Source organism: Falco punctatus (genome assembly GCF_963210335.1).
Source record: "Falco punctatus genome assembly, chromosome: 8".
Taxonomy (NCBI): domain Eukaryota; kingdom Metazoa; phylum Chordata; class Aves; order Falconiformes; family Falconidae; genus Falco; species Falco punctatus.
The window spans coordinates 11,267,808-11,286,408 of NC_137588.1; the positions used below are offsets into that span (position 1 = coordinate 11,267,808).

At 46.1% G+C, this 18,601-nt stretch overlaps 3 protein-coding genes across 23 annotated transcripts in view; 1 reads left to right on the top strand and 2 right to left on the bottom strand.

Annotated features, from left to right (window-relative positions):
• KANSL1L (KAT8 regulatory NSL complex subunit 1 like) overlaps positions 1–7,464 on the top strand; it is a 67,000-nt gene extending 59,536 nt beyond the window's left edge. For 5 of the 7 annotated variants that reach the window (XR_013929897.1, XR_013929898.1, XR_013929899.1 and 2 more), the window contains 4 exons: positions 3,313–3,425; positions 4,937–5,117; positions 5,707–6,009; positions 6,105–7,464. Coding sequence is in view for 2 of the 7 variants with exons in the window: in XM_080398385.1 (XP_080254511.1) it covers positions 3,313–3,425; positions 4,937–5,117; positions 5,707–5,955 (543 nt within the window). In the remaining 5 variants the exon portion in view is untranslated. Of the gene's footprint in view, positions 1–3,312; positions 3,426–4,645; positions 4,836–4,936; positions 5,118–5,706 lie in introns of those variants that run through there. The other 2 variants (XM_080398385.1, XM_080398386.1) reach the window with 2 other exon arrangements.
• Positions 7,465–11,819: 4,355 nt separating this feature from the next.
• RPE (ribulose-5-phosphate-3-epimerase) lies at positions 11,820–14,060 on the bottom strand. 2 transcript variants are annotated; one of them, XM_080398391.1, is made up of 6 exons: positions 13,910–14,060; positions 13,689–13,768; positions 13,469–13,608; positions 13,081–13,215; positions 12,827–12,913; positions 11,820–12,385 (listed from the first exon to the last, which is right to left on the bottom strand). In XM_080398391.1, exons 3-6 carry the CDS (start codon positions 13,604–13,606, stop codon positions 12,263–12,265), a joined length of 483 nt encoding a protein of 160 aa, XP_080254517.1. In that variant the 5' UTR covers positions 13,607–13,608; positions 13,689–13,768; positions 13,910–14,060; the 3' UTR covers positions 11,820–12,262. The 2 variants fall into 2 exon arrangements, with proteins under 2 accessions (XP_080254517.1, XP_080254516.1); XM_080398390.1 differs by having other exon boundaries at positions 13,899–14,060.
• Positions 14,061–14,279: 219 nt separating this feature from the next.
• The window catches only part of UNC80 (unc-80 homolog, NALCN channel complex subunit), a 140,975-nt gene continuing 136,653 nt past the window's right edge, over positions 14,280–18,601 (bottom strand). For all 14 annotated transcript variants that reach the window (XM_080398337.1, XM_080398332.1, XM_080398336.1 and 11 more), the window contains one exon: positions 14,280–17,824. In XM_080398337.1, coding sequence (XP_080254463.1) covers positions 17,558–17,824 — 267 coding nt within the window. In that variant the 3' untranslated portion in view covers positions 14,280–17,557. The remainder of the gene's footprint in view (positions 17,825–18,601) is intronic.

Below are 18,601 nucleotides of genomic sequence, written 5' to 3' on the forward strand. Positions count from 1 at the left end.
TCCCTCTTCTCCATAAGGCTTTCAATGCAACAACCTGAATCTGTGCAACAAGCTTGCATCCGAAGTTTCCACAAGTTACATTAAAATGTGAGGTCCCAAATGTGTCATGTTCTATAGGAGCCACACTTCCAGGGACAGGAACTCAGCAGTTTCTGAAAGTCAGGCTTATTAACCATGTCTCTATTTGAGTACAAAAAGCTTATGGTTCTTCGGGTGCCTCATTTTTGTTTCTGGAAATTCCACCTTACAAGGACAAACATAACAAACAAATGGGCAATGCAAAAGTTAATCTACTATCTATGTCTGCTCTATTACTTGCTCTAAAAATACTTAGTTTTTGGAAATAGAGCATTTGAGTTTCCTGGTTTGCATGTATGAATTTGCAGTCTGTTATTGCTTTAAGGCATGGGAGGGTGTGGCACAGGTTTTCCTGTTTTATTTTGTTTTTAATTTGTTTTGTCCAGGTTAAAGTTTCTGGCAAGGCATAGTTGTAAAGTAACGTTCAAGTTTATTTTGTAGCTGTTTTAGTAATGACAAATACTTTGGAATAATTCTGTGTGTAATTAGTTTTGCATAAGTGTTTTCATGGCTTATGACTCAGTGTTTCCCATGAAGCCAAAGACTGAAGCACAGACTTTGTTGTTTTGAGAACCTTTCAGAAATATTCCTGGTGCAATTCAACATTCATGCACAGTGTCTTGCAGCTTAACTAGATGCGATGGGTGTGTGTGGGTGTGTGTCCAAATCTTGGTTTGCTTTTAGTCTTTTTTTTTTTTTTTGTGAAATCATTAGACATGCCTTACAAACAGGCCTTCCTAATAGTCTTTTCTCTCAACATCACTGCCAGACCCATCCACTGAGGAATGACAGTTCTTTTGTCCTTTTTCAAACTAACCTTAGTGAAGGGAAAAAAAAAAATATCAAATTTCTCCAGTTAAAGCAAGTTTAAATTAACCTAAAGCTGGTGGAGTAAATATATAAAGTGTCACAAAGCTGGGGAGGAGCAGAGGCTGTGCTGAACCTTTTACTCCGATGTAACAGGATTTTATTCGTAGAACAAAGAATAATCTTTATATAAGAAAATGTAAAACTCATTTTAAATAAGCAAGTAGTTAAATCTGCTATCACCAGCTATGGAAAAGGAACAGTAAGGCTTATTTCTGTATTTTTCAAAACTCTTTGCTTGGACAGGAATGTGGACTTTGATTCTTGAAAGGAAGCTTGTTAAAAATGAAGTTTCTTCCCAGCATGAAAAGTTTTGGCAATTTGCTAAGAAAAGTATTTTCAAAGTCTAAGTTTTTCTTTCAAAATTATCTTTTGTTTCCACTTCAAAGGAAATCTGAGCACACAGAAAAATCCTGAATTTTCCCTGAGGGAATAGCACTTTTGTAGTTCATAAAATTCTCACTTTCACGCTATACATCACTGACCTTGGAAAGACAGAATCTGAACTGAGATGAAGCCCCGTACTGATGCCATCCAAGTGAGAGAGCTGGTGAATTCCAGAGAGAGGAGGAAGGCCATTAAGTTGACTTACATGAAAGGAAACCAGCAGCTAACAAAGTCATTTGTGTTTAACATAAATAAATTAAAGCAATGAGGAATCTTCAAAAAGCAGTCATGAGATGGGCAAACAAAGCAGGCCTGTTTGTTTGAAGGTTCCTGTTGAACACTGGGCTGAGGAGGAACTGGACAGCTACAGTTTTAGCAAGCAAGTCCTGTGGCCGAGTCAGATCGTACTGCTGTCTTTAGGATCACAGAATGGTCAGGGTTGGAAGGGACCTCTGGAGATATCTGGTCCACCCCCCTGCTACAGCAGGTGATCCTTTTCACTGACCCCATTAAATTTCATTCCGGTGCTGTGGTTCATGACCAGCCATCTAGGTTGGAAATGTGCTCTCTGGTAAGCTGAGTGCCACTACCAGATAGTTTACAGCATTCTAATGCTTGGCACTTGTACCATAATGGTCATGAACTACCTTAGTGCTGCAATACTTGATACAAAGAATGGCTTCTGCACAAAACCTCAGGGCCCTTAGTTGCCTGGAGCGGAGTACTTCTAGCTGACAACACAACCTATATTGTATGGCGCTATCTGGCACTGCAGCGAGGACTCTGTGTTTGGTTCTGTGTTTTATCAGACTCAATTAGAAGATAAACGTTGTTACTTGTATAATACCACTGCGGATTTTGCTTTACCGAAAAAAATAAATTTCTTTTCCATGACATCCTCCCCCCTATTCATATGATTCTCATCCAGGACCAATCTGGCAGTGCAGCTTCATGGCTCCTACAACCAGGAATTGTTCTTTCCTAGAATTCCTCTGCTTTTGAGTTGGGAGTGGCTGGCATAAAATCCATGGCTGCAGCACTCATGTGCTTTTGCCAACCTTGGCTTTTTAGGTGAACTTTGAAGAGGTTGAATGGTTTGGAGCACTTTGAAATAACTCTGAGCTGTGCTGGAGGGGTCCAGCCAAGAGCTCACCCGGCCATCTGGGGAGTGAGGGGGAAGGGCAGCAAAGTGCTCCTCGCCCAGCTATGTCTGAGCAAACTTCCTGGTGTGCTGCCAATGGAAAAATGAAGATGGTTCTTTCACAGTGAAGGTCAGATGCAATAGCTTACATCTCAGTTTTACCTAAAAAGCTGGCTCTTGTTTGGCTATGAGCAGTTAAAAGTACTCACATGAAGGCTGTTTTAAGCTCTACAGGAGTCATGCAAATCATTTGCTAAGAAATAGTCTCTTTCGAAGCAGAAACCATTTGCTGCTTGGTTTCGTAGCAGGAATGCAGCATCTCAGGTTTGCTGAGTTCCTCTCAATGTGGAGCTATCGAAGTCCTTGGTGATCGCAGGCAGACCTATTTCTCCGTGCTGGCAAATCCTGCTGCTTCCCAGCCTCTCCTCCCAAAGCAGTCTCTGGAAACTCCTAGAATTTTTGCTTGTCTTTATTACATGCTTTTAATACTGCCTTGATTTGCAAATGAATACTTGTCCTCTTAATTTTCTGCCTCTCACCATAGAGAGAAATGTGTTGGGGAGGGGGGGGGGGTATAATTTGTATATCCATTCACATCAACCACAGACAGACATGTAAAGAAATAAAATGAAAGTGACAGCATCCTATATACTAGAGCTCTAGTGAGACTTTAAGCTGAATGCATATGTGTTTTGATGTGCCTTTGCACTGCAAGCATGCATTGTGTTGCCTCCTCATTTGGTGAACAGGCTTTTGCAGAATTATATATAATATTGGCTGCCTTTGTCTCTAGTGATGTTCGTAATTATGGCAGCTGCTACCCCTGTATTTCGTTACAGATAGAAGATCTGTCAGATGAAGTTTTTTCCTTACGTCATACGAAGTATGAAGAAAGAGAGCGAGCAAGGTGGTCGCTGTGGGAGCAGAGCCGCTGGCCCAGAAGGAATAGCAGGCAGGTGTACTGACTTTGATAAGAGCATTCCTATTGAACCACTGGTGTTGGCTGCTGGTGCAGCAGTTTAAGAAATGCTGTCACAGAGAAGTTTGAAAATGGGGGCACTCTTCATTAATTAACTCATCAGGGACAGTACCAGGCATGTTTGGTTTTGTGGCTGGAAAGGGAAGGCAGTGCTGAAGCATGCATACTTACCAAAATTTGGCATGTTAGTGAACTGGTATTAGTGAATAAAAATCTTACTCCCGTACTGAACACATAGCTCTGCTATTTTGTGCCACTCCCAGTTATTACGACTTTAGCCACCAAGTGTAAAATGAGCCCTTCTTCACTCACCTGATTTAGATGAAAGTCCACTGCATTCAGAGACGCATTACTGAAGGGTCCTAGGCTGTGCCAGGGACCGTAGGCTTAAAAAAGTCATTGCTTGAAATAAGTTAATTCTCACAGGCTTACCGTCTGGTGCAAAACTCATCAGAAATTAAATACAAGCCCTAGAAGTCTTGCAAAAAGTAGTGCATATGAGAGTGAACATCATAAAACTGTATCTGCAGTTTGGCTCTGAGAAAATGACTCCCATAAATTGCTTCAGGATCTGCCAGGACAAAAAGCATCCTATAAATGCTGGGATAACTTTTTCTGCTATTTATCATATGCTTGTGTCTATTCTTGGCTGAAAGTGAACTGTGACACTATGAATAAATATGCAAAGGGAGGTTTTTTTTTTAATGCAGGATAAAATTAGAGCTAAACTCTATTAAGGAATTCTTATTTTAAGCAATTTTGAACATCAAAAAAGCTTTAGAAAGTGTACTGAAAAATACAAGTTCTGTATGTCCCCTTAATTTTGAAACACTATGAACTCCTTGGTGAAATCTTAGTGCTCTTTGCATTCAGAAGTAAAACTGCCCTTGACATGAGCAAGGTCAGACTGCCACCTGGCATTTAAGATGTATGCCAGTATTTTATATCTAGTTCAAATTTGTACAAAAGGTGAGGTCAGCCTTTTTAGTCGTCTTAAATTATTTTGACTGCTTTGGAGACGAGTCCAGAACAGAGGTGGGAAGGGGGAGCCCAAGGACCTGCTGTTTCTTCCAGAGTTCCACTGGCACCGTCTGCTGACATTGCGGTTTGGACTCCGCAGTCTCCTGTGAATGATGCCATGTTCTCCTGAGTGGGAAGAGCCCACAGCTGACTTCTCTTGTCCAAAATTACAGTTCTGGTGAGCATGTGGAGCGAGGTGCAAGAGTGGGACCAGCCACCAGCTGTTCTGCAGCCAGAGTGTACCTGTTCCAGCCCTGTTTTACCCAGTTAGCTCCTCCACACAGCACTCTGCTTGTGACAAGGTTGTCAAGAACCATGTGTTTTCATCTCCTTTGATTTAAAGAAGTAGAACATAGACAGCATGTAAGGAGAAACTGCACACTTTGAAAGAAAATCTAAACTTCCAGGCACTGTGAAAGGGCAGGGAGCAGCCCTTAAGACTCTTGTCTCTTATCTCACACTAGATCTTACAGCAAAAATGCTGACGGACGACACAGCCAAGACTCAGTGCAGAAAGACCACCACGGCAGTTCCTGTGCCTCGCTGCATTGTGCTGCTGAACCTGTTCCCGACTTGACTTCAGAAGCCCACAGCTCCGTCTGTTCAGGGATTGCACAAGTCTGCAGGGAGAGCCAGGAAGCGAAGGTGAGTCTTTCCAATAGCTTCCAGGTCTGGTCAGGTCTTCAGTGACCACTATATCTAACCTAAGACAAAGAACCTGAAACTATCCTGAATGTAGCACTCCTGTTTAGAACTAGGTTGCTACACTTCATCAATTAAGCCCCAGATTTGTCAACACGTAAAAATTTCCTTGCTCAGTACCCACGGCATGTGTTTCTGAGGTGAGCATGACATGCCTGGGTTCAGCAATGCTGGATCTTTTACCAGGGATGTTGGCCAGGGTTCCAGACAGGCCTGATCGTTACGGTGTCAGGTATCTGATGGTCTGGCACCATGGAAAAGAGCTTCCCCCTTCCCATACCGTGCCTGTTCAACTGTAGCTCTGTTACTAGTTCAAAACCACATGAAGCCAGCTTACATTGACAGCTGGTGCCTAGCAGCGTCGTATTCTTTATCTGAAGAGCCCTGCAAACATTGTACAGACAGACACTCATTTGTTACTTAATAGCTGATCATTGTGCACACAGCTAATCGGTTCAGACTGAACTGAAATACCTTTTCCCCCTCTTCCCTCTTTTTCCACCCTCACTCCTACCCTTCTGATTCCTTTCAGTCTGGGCTGTGGGAACTTCGAGTTTTTCCACTAAAAAATGAAGAGGTAGAAGCTTTACTGTGCCAAGATCAAATAACAAATCAGACTGAAATGTCAAGTGCAGCTTTCCCCAGTGACTCTCCCTGTACTTCATGCACGCCCATTGGTTTGCCAGACAATGGCCATCCACCAAGAAAACAATCTGCCGAAGACTCGGAAGACTGCGAAAATGTTTGCCTGGGAATCAACAATACAAGAAAACAAAGGTGACAGGGAATAATGTGGTTCATTAAGAAAGCCAATTAAGGTGGAGAAAAGCGTAAGGTAAAATCTCTCTTGTTCACCCAGCATATGACAGCACAATTCAAAACCTGTATGTTAGCTGCATATAATATATTTTCTTTCTTGCTTTGTAACAGGCAGGATAAATCCCAAAGACAACACTTTCTTCTTCCTGAACCCCAAGAGAAAGTAATTAATTCAAGCTGGAAGTCTAATATTCCCAATGTCGGGAGTGGGCACACATAAATTGCTGGCACCATTCACTTTCTGTTGTCATATTGCCACATCTGTTAATAATCATCCTTTTCTGTTTTGTTTGTTTTCAAATGCATTTCTGGTTCTAGTGGATTCTGGTGCAGCAGGATATGCTGTCTACCTTAATCAACAACTTCAACTGAACACAGAAAAACTACTTGAAAAAACAGTGGGGAGAAGCAATAGCCTCAGATTATTTTCCCGTGTGGCATGACCATGGGGCAAAAATCTGCCTCTCTAAATGCATGTGTGTAACCCATGTGCAAGAGAAGGGGTAGGTGAGAACTGGCAGTTTCAAAGCAGGTGTTCTGGAAGCCTTGCATCTAGCTTAAAATCTGTACTCAGCTCTCAGTAGTGCCAGGGCATGTTTCATATAGACGGTCCTCAAGCAATAAGGTAGAAATAGACCACTGCATTTCAATAGTCAGTATATCCGCTCCTCAGAAAGTAGGGTTTCTGCAGCAAAGAGGAGTCAAGTCAAATCAGTGACGCAGCTCTTTGAATATTGTGTTTTGGGTCATCTTACTTCCTTAGTCCTTCAGCAGCTAATGAGGCTCATAATATTTTGCTTTAATATGTTAAAGACAATTGTTCTGATTTCTGTACAGTGCCTTGTAAGAGTCTCGCAAGTATGCCAACATTTGGTGACTAGCTGAAAAGGAAAAGATGATTGAAGTCTAGAAGACCAATTAAGAAAAAAGCCCCAAAGCTTTCCATTGTGATTCCAGATAGAATTTGAATTTCCCAGCGAGTTCCTGGTGAGGAAACAAAAGCAAGTTGTTTAAACTTGCATCTAAATAGCATAGTTTGGAATGTATCTGCAGTCTCAAGAGGTATTAACAAAGATTAAACATTGAATGTATGTATAATCCATCAACAGGAAGTTTTTCTGTGTAGGACAGTTGAAGGCAATTTAATAGGAGTCTCTGTTTTTGTGCAAAATTTTCTTCCACGTGTAATATCTGGAATGGCACTGGACAGATGACCCAGTTTTACTGTCTATTTTTTTTTTTTTTTTTCTGGTCAAAATGACAGGAAATACTCCCTGGGCATCTGAAAAGAGTTCAGTAAAGTTTCAACACTACAACCTATTGCTACATTGTAGTTTATTGCACATTCTGATTATTTTTTTAAACACTTTTTTTAACACTGGTTTGTCTTAAACTTGAATCTTGCCTCGATGTCTGATACAATAATCTTTGATGCAAGGTTGGTTTTTTTAATTAAAAAGTTATTTCTATATATGTTGTATCTAGTCTGAATTTGATGGCCTTTTAGAAGTGAAGAAATAGCAGTAATGCTTCCTCTTGGCACAGAGACCTGCTTGGCCCAAGAATGGCTTTGCAAACACCCTGAAGTGGCAGCGATGCTCAGCTTTGCTGTCGCACTGAAGCTGCACTGGTGCTGCCAGGCTAAGGTCCCCCTCAGCATCTCAGCACAGAGGTAGATTTTTCCATCTCTCTTGTCCTGCATGCGCATCTGCTGCTGGGAAAAGGTTTCTGAAAGTTACGTGTCTCAAATGCTTTGCAGGTCTTTTCCATACCCACATCCATTCATTAAGAAGCCTGATCCAACCAGCTCTCACTCGGCTTTGTTGCAAGGTCAAGACTGCCCGCTCTGTCTGATCCCGGGGGGCCGTGTGACGGGTTTCTGCAATTTAAGAGGTGAGATAGGCGAAGTAAACCAGCTAGCTGTCTTCCGTCTTCTGAAGGTGCTGTCAGGAAATGCAATCCAGCGTTTTACAGGAAGAAGCAAGAGGAGAGTGTTCTTCTAGATTGGAGGGTGAGAAGGGAAGGATGTTAACACCAGGCCAAAACAACCCTGTGTGATAGGAGCTTGATTCACCAAGTCTGGTCAGCCTGGTGAACTGTGAAGCTGTTCCTGCACTGCTGCAGTGTGCTGTTGAACCACTGTGTTGCTTTTGGGTCAGGCTCCGCTGCGCTGGTCTAAAGCAGCTGCTTGTTACCTTGCCAGCTGCAGGAGCCACACAAGTGGTTATCAATATGAGCAAGGTTAAGCACATTTTCTTTGTCCCCTCTTCAGATGTTCTTGTCAGCTGTTGTGCTAGTGCCTCACAAGGCAGCAATGCAAAGGCTAGTCAAAGAAAGGGCGGGCAGCCAGGAGATTGAAAAAAAATCCCTGGAGAAACTATAAAAATGTCTATTTGGTCATCACCCCACCCCACCACTCTCAGAAGTCTTTTCTCTAACAGCTGCCTCTCAGCTGGCTAGACCCGTGGCAGCAAACTGCAACTGCCCTTGCACAAAGAGCTGCCTGACCAACTGCAAGGCCAGAGCATTTCTTCCTCCGCACGCGCCCACCCCAGGGCTGCTCTCCGAGGGGGGCAGAGTGGGGCGCAGGCTTTCTCATCATCAGATGAGAGCACATGCAAGTGTGGCAGGCAAAGGCCAGTGGGCAGGGGTGACCAAGAACAGGCTCCACTTGCTTTTCTCACGTCGCCTGCCTACCTCCCGCAGCCCTTCACCTGGCAGGGGCAGATGGGGAACACAGCGCAGGTCAAGCGAGATGCTTTTTGGGAAGCCCTGGGCTGTGCTGCTCACCCACAGCACCTCTAATAATGTGCCACCTTCTTGGAGCAGACCAGGTGCTGTGCCCTGCCCTCTGTTTCTACCCTGTGAGTCTTTGCTCCAGCCATCTATGCACCTAATTTTTCAGTAACCCCCTTTCACTACTGGGATAGGCTATCAAACTTGCTTAACTGAACCCAGTCACAGCAGCAGCCCCCTCCTTTTGTCTTTCCCTGTCCTGCATGCAGCACAAGTACTCTGTTGCCTGCAGCCCTTTTCCCTGCAGGGCTGGACTCCCACCTCCAGACAGTTCAGTTTTGCATGAACGTTGGTGTCATGAGGAAGCTGCTGGTGGTGGGAACAGGCTGAGCGCTCAGAGCCAGGCTCATGCTTGAAACCATAAAATGTGTAAGAAACCCCTGCTTGTCTCCTTTCCTTTCTAAAATTTTAAACAGGGTGGGGGAAAACCCCAACCCATTTCTCTTTTGGCTATTAAGCTATGAAAACAGCTGTCAGCGCTGCTCCTGATGTTCTGGCAAAAGGTATTACAAAGGCTGCCTGTGAAATACCAGCTTAAATGTAAGGCAGCGAGCCCCCCCCCCCCCCCATGAAACTGGGGTGTTGTAGCTTCACAAAGCAAGTCATTTCCCTTGAACTTGTTTACCATTTTCAATGAAGACATTTTTTAAGGCCACCTATGTTCTGTTCCCTGCTGCTGTGAGGTTTAAACACATCATCTCTGCATCCAGGACCTTAATGGAATGTAAGTACAAATACAAACTTATAAGCCCTATTAAAATTAAGCTCTGTGTGTGTCTACTCCAGTTTTTTATCTTGCACAGGGTTGTGCACTGTACCACCCTGTGGAGCACATGTCCAAGCCCAGCCTCACTCCACTATTTCAGAGTTCCTTTTATCCTGTTTTCCAGTGCAGGCAGAGCCTTTGCACTGTCAGATCACCCTGGACTGCTCCAGACCATGTGACTCAGTATCACTAGAGTGTGCCCTCCCTTGTTGCCGAAACTTTGCTTTATCAGAGAATTGCAACATCTAACGGTCCTGGGGTTTGTTTGGCCCTGTGGATACCGCACAAGCAGCTCCCGGTTTTCCTGTCGGTGCTCAGTTCAAGTCCTGCCAGCTATGGTGCTTCCACTATGGGGTTACGTTACTGAGCACAGGAGGACAGCCCTAAGTAGACCCTAAGAGGTAACTTCTGTTAATAGACAGAGGCAAGAAACTGGAAGTCTTAGGCACTAAAAGAACTGTTACTTCCATGGATGCTCTGTGGTCACTAAAAAAAAAAAAAATTAACCTTAGATGTGTAAAAAGCTGCTGCAGCAGTAGCCAGCTCCATAAACCCTGGGTGGGATTTAGACAAAAAGAAGCAATTGAGTAGTTTTACTGTGTGTGTAATTTCTCTCTCCCACAACACTCCTAACTCAAGAGTCAATGGAAGTACAAACCAGACCTAAAACAATGACAAAGTGACTACAGCCTCTGAAAGAAACCATACCCTTACGGCTCTGTGCTCTGAAACAGGCACAGTACCATCAATTAGCTACCATGGCTTTGGGATACCTGTTCCCCACAAAATTAATCCAAAAAAAAAAAAAAAAGGGGGGGTGTCTGTGGTAAAAATAGTTTGATTACCCTTTCAAACCAGCTTATGGTCAACTGTAGGAGGCAAGGACACTACAGCTGTTATCCTACTGCTTTCAACAGCATGAAAGGCCACACTTCCAAATCCTAAACTAACATTTCATAGCCCATTTGTGGCTGCTTGGCCTGCATCTTAGATACCAGAGCCGCAACGGTTTCTCTACGCACACTGTATTAGACCCTACACAGGTTCTTCCCAGAAGTATGAACAAGCTGCTTTAACACACCTGAGAGCCATACAGCCTATGACCCTCCCTAGCCAAGCTTTCTTTTGGCAAACCTCTTCTGAAAGATGTCTGGTCCAGATGACTCCATTTTTCTTCTGCTAGGTCTCAAATGAGTTGCAAGTGGAAACAGGAAGAAAACACATTTGTTTACCTAAACAACAATTAACCACCCAGGAAAAAGCAGTAGTTAAGCCATTTCAGACACCTGTCTGGATTGTTTGAACTAGCCCTGGCTTCTCCTGCTGAACAGTGGCAGTGACCCACACTGCACCCCAGCCATCTCCTTCCACAGCCACCGAGCAGAGGCCCCCCTGTAGGACACCACGCGGTCTGGGCATGGAAGAGAGTGCCTCAGCGTTTGGTAGGTGACACGTGCCCAGCTTTGCTGCAAGGACAACAGATTTGACTTTGGCCTTGTGGAAATGGACTGGCTGCAGCTGGGGAGCTTCTGGCCTCTTCCCCTGGGGCAGCAGACTGTTTGCAACCCTTCTGTAATTACAACTTAAAAGGAAAAACACCATGCGGAATACCATGAAATATTACAGGAGTCAGCAATACTAATTAGAGCCATGGGAGGCAGGTCTATCTAAAATGACCTGCTCAGGTCTTCCTCTACTGGGTTGTAACCCCAACCTTCACGTGCCCAAACAGGCCAGGCTGTGAAGTCAACCCGAGCAAACTGAAGGTATGAGAACTATTTGGCTTCCTAACTAAAAGGAGCATTAAGCCCTTCTACAGAGCCATCTCCACACAGTGCAGTTCAAACTGCATACACTGAAATCTCTTCAGCAGACAACGCCCCTGTGTGTCGCTATCTTAATCGTTTGCTCAAGCACACCTACGAACTGAGAAGGCTGTGGGTCGAGATAAAGTTTTTTAAACTACGTAGGGTTTTAAACAATATTCTTGCATGGAATCCCACCACTTCCAGGAATTTCAGACACAGCTGTCTTACCTTCTCATTTACCTTTCAAATAGCCAGTTATTTCCCATTCTGTGGCTGGGTACAGATGTTGCACTGACTCGTCTGATGCTTGGCTTACACAGGTCAAGTACTTCAATGCAGGAAAAGCAAAACAGGAACATTTCTAGCATCCGTGGGATTTTTTAGCCCTCTTAAACTGCATTTTTCCCAAACTTACTCCCCAAACCACTTGTTTTTGACAGTCAGCTTAAAGGAGACTTACCACACCAAGGGAGGGGTGTTTAATGCAGACAGTGGAAAAGTTTTGTAGGAATGCACAGATCAAATGACAAGATACAGACAGCAGAAGGCAGTTTGATTAGAGTCCTCCACAAGAGAGATTGCTTGTGGTGATGCTACACTCTTCTAGCAAGCAAAAAAACAACTGACTGAAGTTTAGTTCGGTCCCATCAGCGTTATAGGTTGTGCCATAAAATTAGCCTCCACAGAATCAAGACAGGTTCAAACCATTGCATTTCCAACCTTGAAAGACAGCCAGAATGTTTTTCACTGCTGCTTGCTTCATTGCAGTGAAGGAACAATTCCTCTGTTCAGCAGCAACAAGTTTCCATAATTAATGTTCATCCAGCCCTCCCTTACGCATGAGAAACAAGGGTTCTCCTGCACGCACAGAGCCTTCTTGAACACTGCTTGGGTAGGTCTCATCGATCCAGACAACGCTTCTGAGCTGCTTCTGAACACACATTCCTCAGAAGATTGATCACAGATCTTGGATCTGCGCTCTTCATAATAGCACTGCCAGATACAATCATATTTGCACCTGCCTGAAAGACATTAAACACCCACTCAATAACACAGAACAGATCCACTTGTTACAAAGAGTTTTTTCTTGCTGTGAAGTATGTAAGGAGGTGGTGAATTCTAGGCTGGTGGGCAAACAGAGCGCTTCTTGTGGGACACTGGTAACATACCTCTAACTACAACCACAAATCAAGTTCAGAAAAGACAGCTCTTCCCCAAATAGGAAATTTCTACCTGAACATACAAGAAACACACAACTCTTCTGGCTTAAGGGAGGCTTCTATAGCCACTATTAAAAAAGGCACAAGATTAAACCTCAAGTGGATCTTGTTATTAAGTGTGCTTTACTGTTCCCTCCAAAAACTAACAGTCAAAACGCAATTCCTCCTCAGCTTTATTTTCCAAGGGACAATTAAGTCTCTTTGCACAGCGACCGAGAGTGCTGCTCCGCTTCAGCCTCTTACCTCTGCACACTTATGGATGGTGTCAGGCCCAACTCCTCCATCCACTTCAATATCCAATGAGGGAAACTGTGTCCTCAGCCACTGAACCTGAGAAACAGCGTAAGAACAGCTGGCACCGAGATCCACACTCAGCTGCTACAGTTACGTTTACCTTCTCACAGGCCCAGACAAGATTTATTCACTTCATAGCTACGCTCCATCCCGTTAATGAGCTTTAAACTCTCAAGAATTAAGGAAAGAGAAACCTAGTTTACCTTTGGCATCATATCTTCCATAAATTTCTGCCCTCCGAATCCAGGCTCTACCGTCATCACCAAAGCCATGTCTATCTGATTGGCCCAAGGTGCCAAGTGTTCAACCGTCGTGCAAGGCTTGATCGCCAGGCCAACCTGCAGGAGAGGAGAGACAAATCCAAGTGCACCTTACGATGACAGCAACCTCGGCGGGAGCTCAGTACAGGCGCCCAGGAAAGCAGTTATGTGCCTGGGCGAGTGCAGTAGCAGCAGCCCGCTCCAGGTGAAGATTCCTGACCTTCTGGGCCAAAGCGGAGGCCCGACGGCAGGCACAGAGGGCTGGGGCCGACCCCTGCGCGCCCGAAGCCGGGACGGCGGGTTTCCCGCGCCGAGCCCGCGCTCCCCTCACCTTCATCCCGTTCTCCCGAATGTCCTTTATCAGCGCCCCGGGATTGTCTGTCGCTTCCAGGTGAAAGGTGTACTGGTTGGCGCCGGCGACAGCCATCGGCTTCACCCACTGCTCCGGCCTGGCGACCATCATGTGCATGTCTGGGGGCGGGGGCGGCCGTCAGCGGGGCGGGGGCGGCTGCCAGGCCCGGGCCCCCCGCCCCCCGCCGGGCCCCCCTTACCGAAGAAAGGCTCCTGGCCCAGCTGCTTGCGCAGGCTCTCCACGACGGGGTGGCCGAAGGTGATGTTCGGGACGAAGTGTCTTGGGGCCCAAGAGAGAGACCCGCCCGCCCGCCGGTTACGCCCGCCCGGGGGGGGCCGGGGCCGCCCGCACCCTCGGGCCGGCCGCCCCCCGCGCCCCCGGCCCGGCCCCGCCCGCCCCCGGCCGTTACCCGTCCATTACATCCAGGTGCAGGTAGTCGGCGCCGCAGTCCAGCATGCGGCTGCACTCGGCGCCCAGCGCCGCCAGGTCGCTGTTGAGGATGGACGGCCCGATCCGGCACCCCGACGCCATCGCCGCCGCCCGCCGCCGTCCCGCGCCTGCGCCGCCGCGCGGCCTGCCGGGAGGGGCGCGCGCCCCCGCCCCGCCCCACCGCAACGCGCCGCAACCCGCCCGCCGCCATCTTGGGCCGCGGCCGGGGCGGGACCCGGGGCTGAGTGGGGGGAGAGCGGCGGCCGGTGCCCCGGACGCGCCGCGCTGAGGGGGCAGGTGGCGCGGGGAGGCCGTGAGGGGTGCGGGGGCTGCCGCCCGCCGCTAGCACCGAGGCCCGGCCTGGCCGGCCCCGCGGCTCCGGCGGAGCTGCAGGCTCTGTGGCCCAGCGCTAGAGCTGGGATTTTGTAAAAAAAATCCCCGACCCTGTATTTCGTTCCCCTCGAGACCCTTCACGGGCCGCTGCGGGCCCTGCCGGGCGCGGGCACAGGCCCCGGTGGCACCCCAGGCGTGGGCTGGGGCCGGTGGGTGCTGGTAAGGCACCGACCAGGAGCAGAGGGGTGCGTTTGAACAGCGCTGGCTGTACCTGCGAACAAAATAGCCTCAAATAGCAGCGTATCAAAGCCCTTTAGAAAGAGGGACCGACCCAGTGTTGCGCAAGAGGCTTAGACACAGAACTCTCCTTTTGCCGTCACTCTGCTGTATTTAGTACTCGGGACAACATTTGCGTAAAAAGCTGAGGCGATGGGACGGACCGACACGCTGACAAGACTTGTACAGCCTGGACATTTGTTGAATGTGACATGCACTTAAGGCCTCTTAACACTATTTAAGCAGCATCATTTGTCTTCACAGCAGAAATACACCAGTTCTGTTAACAGAGATACGGGAGGAAAGCACAAAACCAGCCAAGTACGTCAAATGCACCTCATTAGGACAGTATCAAGTGCGACCGATGTGCAAGTAAAACATGAGAAAACAGACTGACTGGTCTGCCTGTCTGTTCCATCTCTCCACAGTCACCCAACAAAAATCAAAGCCATCTTCCTGGCCGCCTGAATAAAACTAAGTTAGGGGTTACATCATTTATAAGCAGCATTGATTTCTAGCAGGGTAGACGTTAAAAAGAGGCGGTTTAGTCCTTGCTATGGCTTACTACTGTGGATTCACCGGTGACAGTGGGAAACCTGAATGGAAACATTTATCATACATACTGAATTAAATGAAGTAAATCACAGTTATATTGTCATTGTTAGAGTGGAGTACTGTGGTGAGGCATCTACCTTTCATTAAGGAAGATGCCTCCTCATTTTCAGCAGAAAAGGTCACTATAAAACGCACCATGAATTCTCTATGTGTGGTGTCCCAGCGGTTTACTCAGCTCAGGTCTAAAACTCTCCTCCCGCACCCAGCTACCAGTAACCCAGCCTACCTTGGGATTTGAAAGTGAAGCTGTAGGTTTTTTTCTCATTTGTGCATCACTTAATAATAAAACTTAGCATCTGGAATTTTGCAATTCTTTGAGTGACCTCCAAGCTAGGAGCTAATCCAAAGCAGCCTCCTACAGGTAGCTGGTGCTGGCTCCAGTGCACTGAGGAGATATGAAGCAGTACAGCATGTTTTGGTCAGCAGAGTAAGCAGTTTGTCATTCAGGACACACACTGAGACATTGCCATCTTCACCTAACCATCGCTCTTGCAAAAGCCATGTACACTTTAAAGTTGCATACAGCCCTGCTTTTCCCCAGAGGTGCTGAAGGTGTCCACCTCTCACCAATGCAGGGATAGCAGAGCATGCCCAGCACCCAGGGCCCTGGGAGAGGGATGGCTTTTGCTGTCTTCAGAGGTTTAACGGGTTGAATTCCCTCCTCAGACTGGTGCGCCCAGCTCCTGTCAAATTTGAGCGTTTGGCAAACACCAGACAGCACGGCCTGAAGGCTGCTTGGGTTTCAGTGGGCTGAAACCTGCTGTCAGGTGGACGGTTAATTTTCCACGCAACAGTAGAAACTGCATGCTGCACTACAGCAGTGAGGCAGCTGTTTGCATGGCAGGGTTTTAAACAGCTGTTTCAGAGCTGCTGAAGAGAGATGCCAGTCCTTTCTTTGGAGATGGGTAGGAGGATATCATTCTGTCTCCTCAGTAAGGCGGTTTTATGATGTGTGTGTCCAAATTACAAGCCCTCGGGAGACAAACTGGTAATTAGCACATTTTACAGACTCTCAGGATGATCTAAAACATTTTCCTCTGCACAATAACGCCATGATTATAAACTGTATTCTTCTAGTGCAAGCTGAAAAAGGCAGTATATGATTCCCAAAGCACAGGGTAACTTTGGGCGTTGCTTATGATTTCATGGTTTGTTTCACAGCTGTTTTGCAGTTTGCCCGTAAGAAGCTAATGACTAAATTCACATTTCAGTGTAATTCCGTGATGCTGCAGCATAGCACATAACTTGGCTGTGACTTCAGCCGATCCCCCACGGGGATCTCCACCTACGTATAAATGTCACATATATATCTCTCTCTCTAATACTTGCAGCCGTGAACATTACGTACATAAAATGGAACCTTTTTAAATACAATCTCAACATGCCAAAAATAGATTCTTTCATCAAGTTTCTGCCCTGCAATATCCATCTTTGTTTACAATGTACATATATATTTATATTTTTATATATAGCAACATGAAAATACCATATATAAATATTTACTCTAAATCCCTATATGTGAGTACATACGACAGCATCAGTGGAGCAGTTGCTAGGTACCAGAAGGTCCATGCATTCCAGATGCGGTTTTTTGGGTTTTTTTTTAAGCTGTGGAGATGAATTACTGGGTACATTTAAGCAGGGGAGCATGGACTATGTATACCATCTGCAGACCACTCACACCCTGCCCATCTATATCGGTGCACAGCACGTGCATTCCTTCTTATGGTATGTACTGTATTTAGTTTTACAGAGCAAATATTTTTGTAGCACAAGGGCAGTATCTTACAGAGTGGAATGAAACCAACAGACAAAAGTAAATTCAACTACAGTCTGCAGTGCCCAAAACCAAAACAAAACCAAAAAAAAAAAAAAAAAAAAAAAAAGGTCTAATTGCTCCATGGTGCTTCTCATTGCTCTGCAAGTTAGAAACGATGGTTCCAGGCTTGTGAAAATCAAGCTTTAGACGGGTACTTTTTGTCAGTGTTTTCACTGTCGGTACCAAGGTGTAAGAGCCTTGGATTCAGCTACTATATAGCCCTCCTCTCAAAACTACTACAAAAATAAATCTTGGGCACAATCTCAAAAGAGGCTTCTCTGCTCCGTCTCAGACAGTACAAGAGCCCACTTACCCAACAAGGCTGCTGATCACAGCACATGGCTGCCAGATCAAGGTTTTATGGACCACAGATTTGCCCACACACCCCTACCCTGAGAATTTTGTACAAATTCTCTGTTCCTGCCGTCTTGCCCTGAACTGAAATAGATTTCACAAACAGAAATGTACCAGTCTGTAGCAACTGGCTGTTTTCAGATAATAAAGTGCTCTTGTTTAATTAGTTACTAGTTAGCAGGGAACTCCAAGGAGAAGGCACACTTTCTTTTTCTCCTCCCACTCCTGCACTTCCCCAAGAGTTAAACATGAGATTCATCTAGGTCAACGTCAGTCTCCCCAAGCTCCACGTGTGTGAAGCTGAAGTGAGTGGCCAGCAAGGGGTTCTCCATCCCGTTGTCCTCACTGATGTGAAGGACAGTGTCCCCATGCTGCAGCAAGCTTGTGGTCTCAAGGCCAGCGTAGTCGTCGGTGTCAGAGAGCTGGGTGGGTGGGGTGCTTTGTGCTGTTGTTGGCCAGGACTCCAAGCCCTCCTCTTTTTCCTTCTCCTCAGCAGAAAGTGCCTCACTCTGCAATTGAGGAGAGCCAGTGATCAGGCTCAGAGGAAGTGGGAGGGAGAGGGGGGAAAAAGCGAGGGAACATCAATAAAATATTTTCTCATTTGGAAATACTGTTTACCATAAAGGGCCAGGCACTTGCAGAGTATAATTGCAGAATATATTGCCCCAATGATATATTTTTGCTGGTGAATCAAATTTGCAGCAATGATCAGAAAGGTTATCTGATTTCAGTCGTTAACACATCCTCATTTCAGTTTTTTAAGTGTATTTTCGAGACGGGTGTCTTTCATTTGTTCATGGCAAAGGACAACACCCCCAAAAGACACTAGATATGTGGGTGTATGAAAGTGAGCTCAGTGTCACTGACGTGTTGAAGGGATGACTGTGACTGTCCCTGCACTGTCCTCAGTGGTGTCCAACACAGGAAAATGTTAGACAAGCAATTTCTTTTGGAATGTGGTGCCTTTGCCAGAGCAGTCCTGAGGTTTGGAGGGAGTTGCTCCTTAAGGATGCATGTCTCAGCGAGCAAGCTGTAAAAACCCATTGATGAAAATTTGCACTGGTGAGCAGGCCCAGAAGGACAACTATATGTGGTGGGAAGATGGAAAAGAAGATGCAGGGAATATATTTGCAAATTAAGAATCATTGCATAGATCGAGAAGTGAACGGTTTGCAAAAGGAAGGTGTCGACAGCAAACTCAGCCTAAAGAATAGATGTCTTCACCCACCTGTCAGCGTTCGTTACAGTGCTGTAATGCATCGGGCATTTCCCTGTAAATTTGCCCT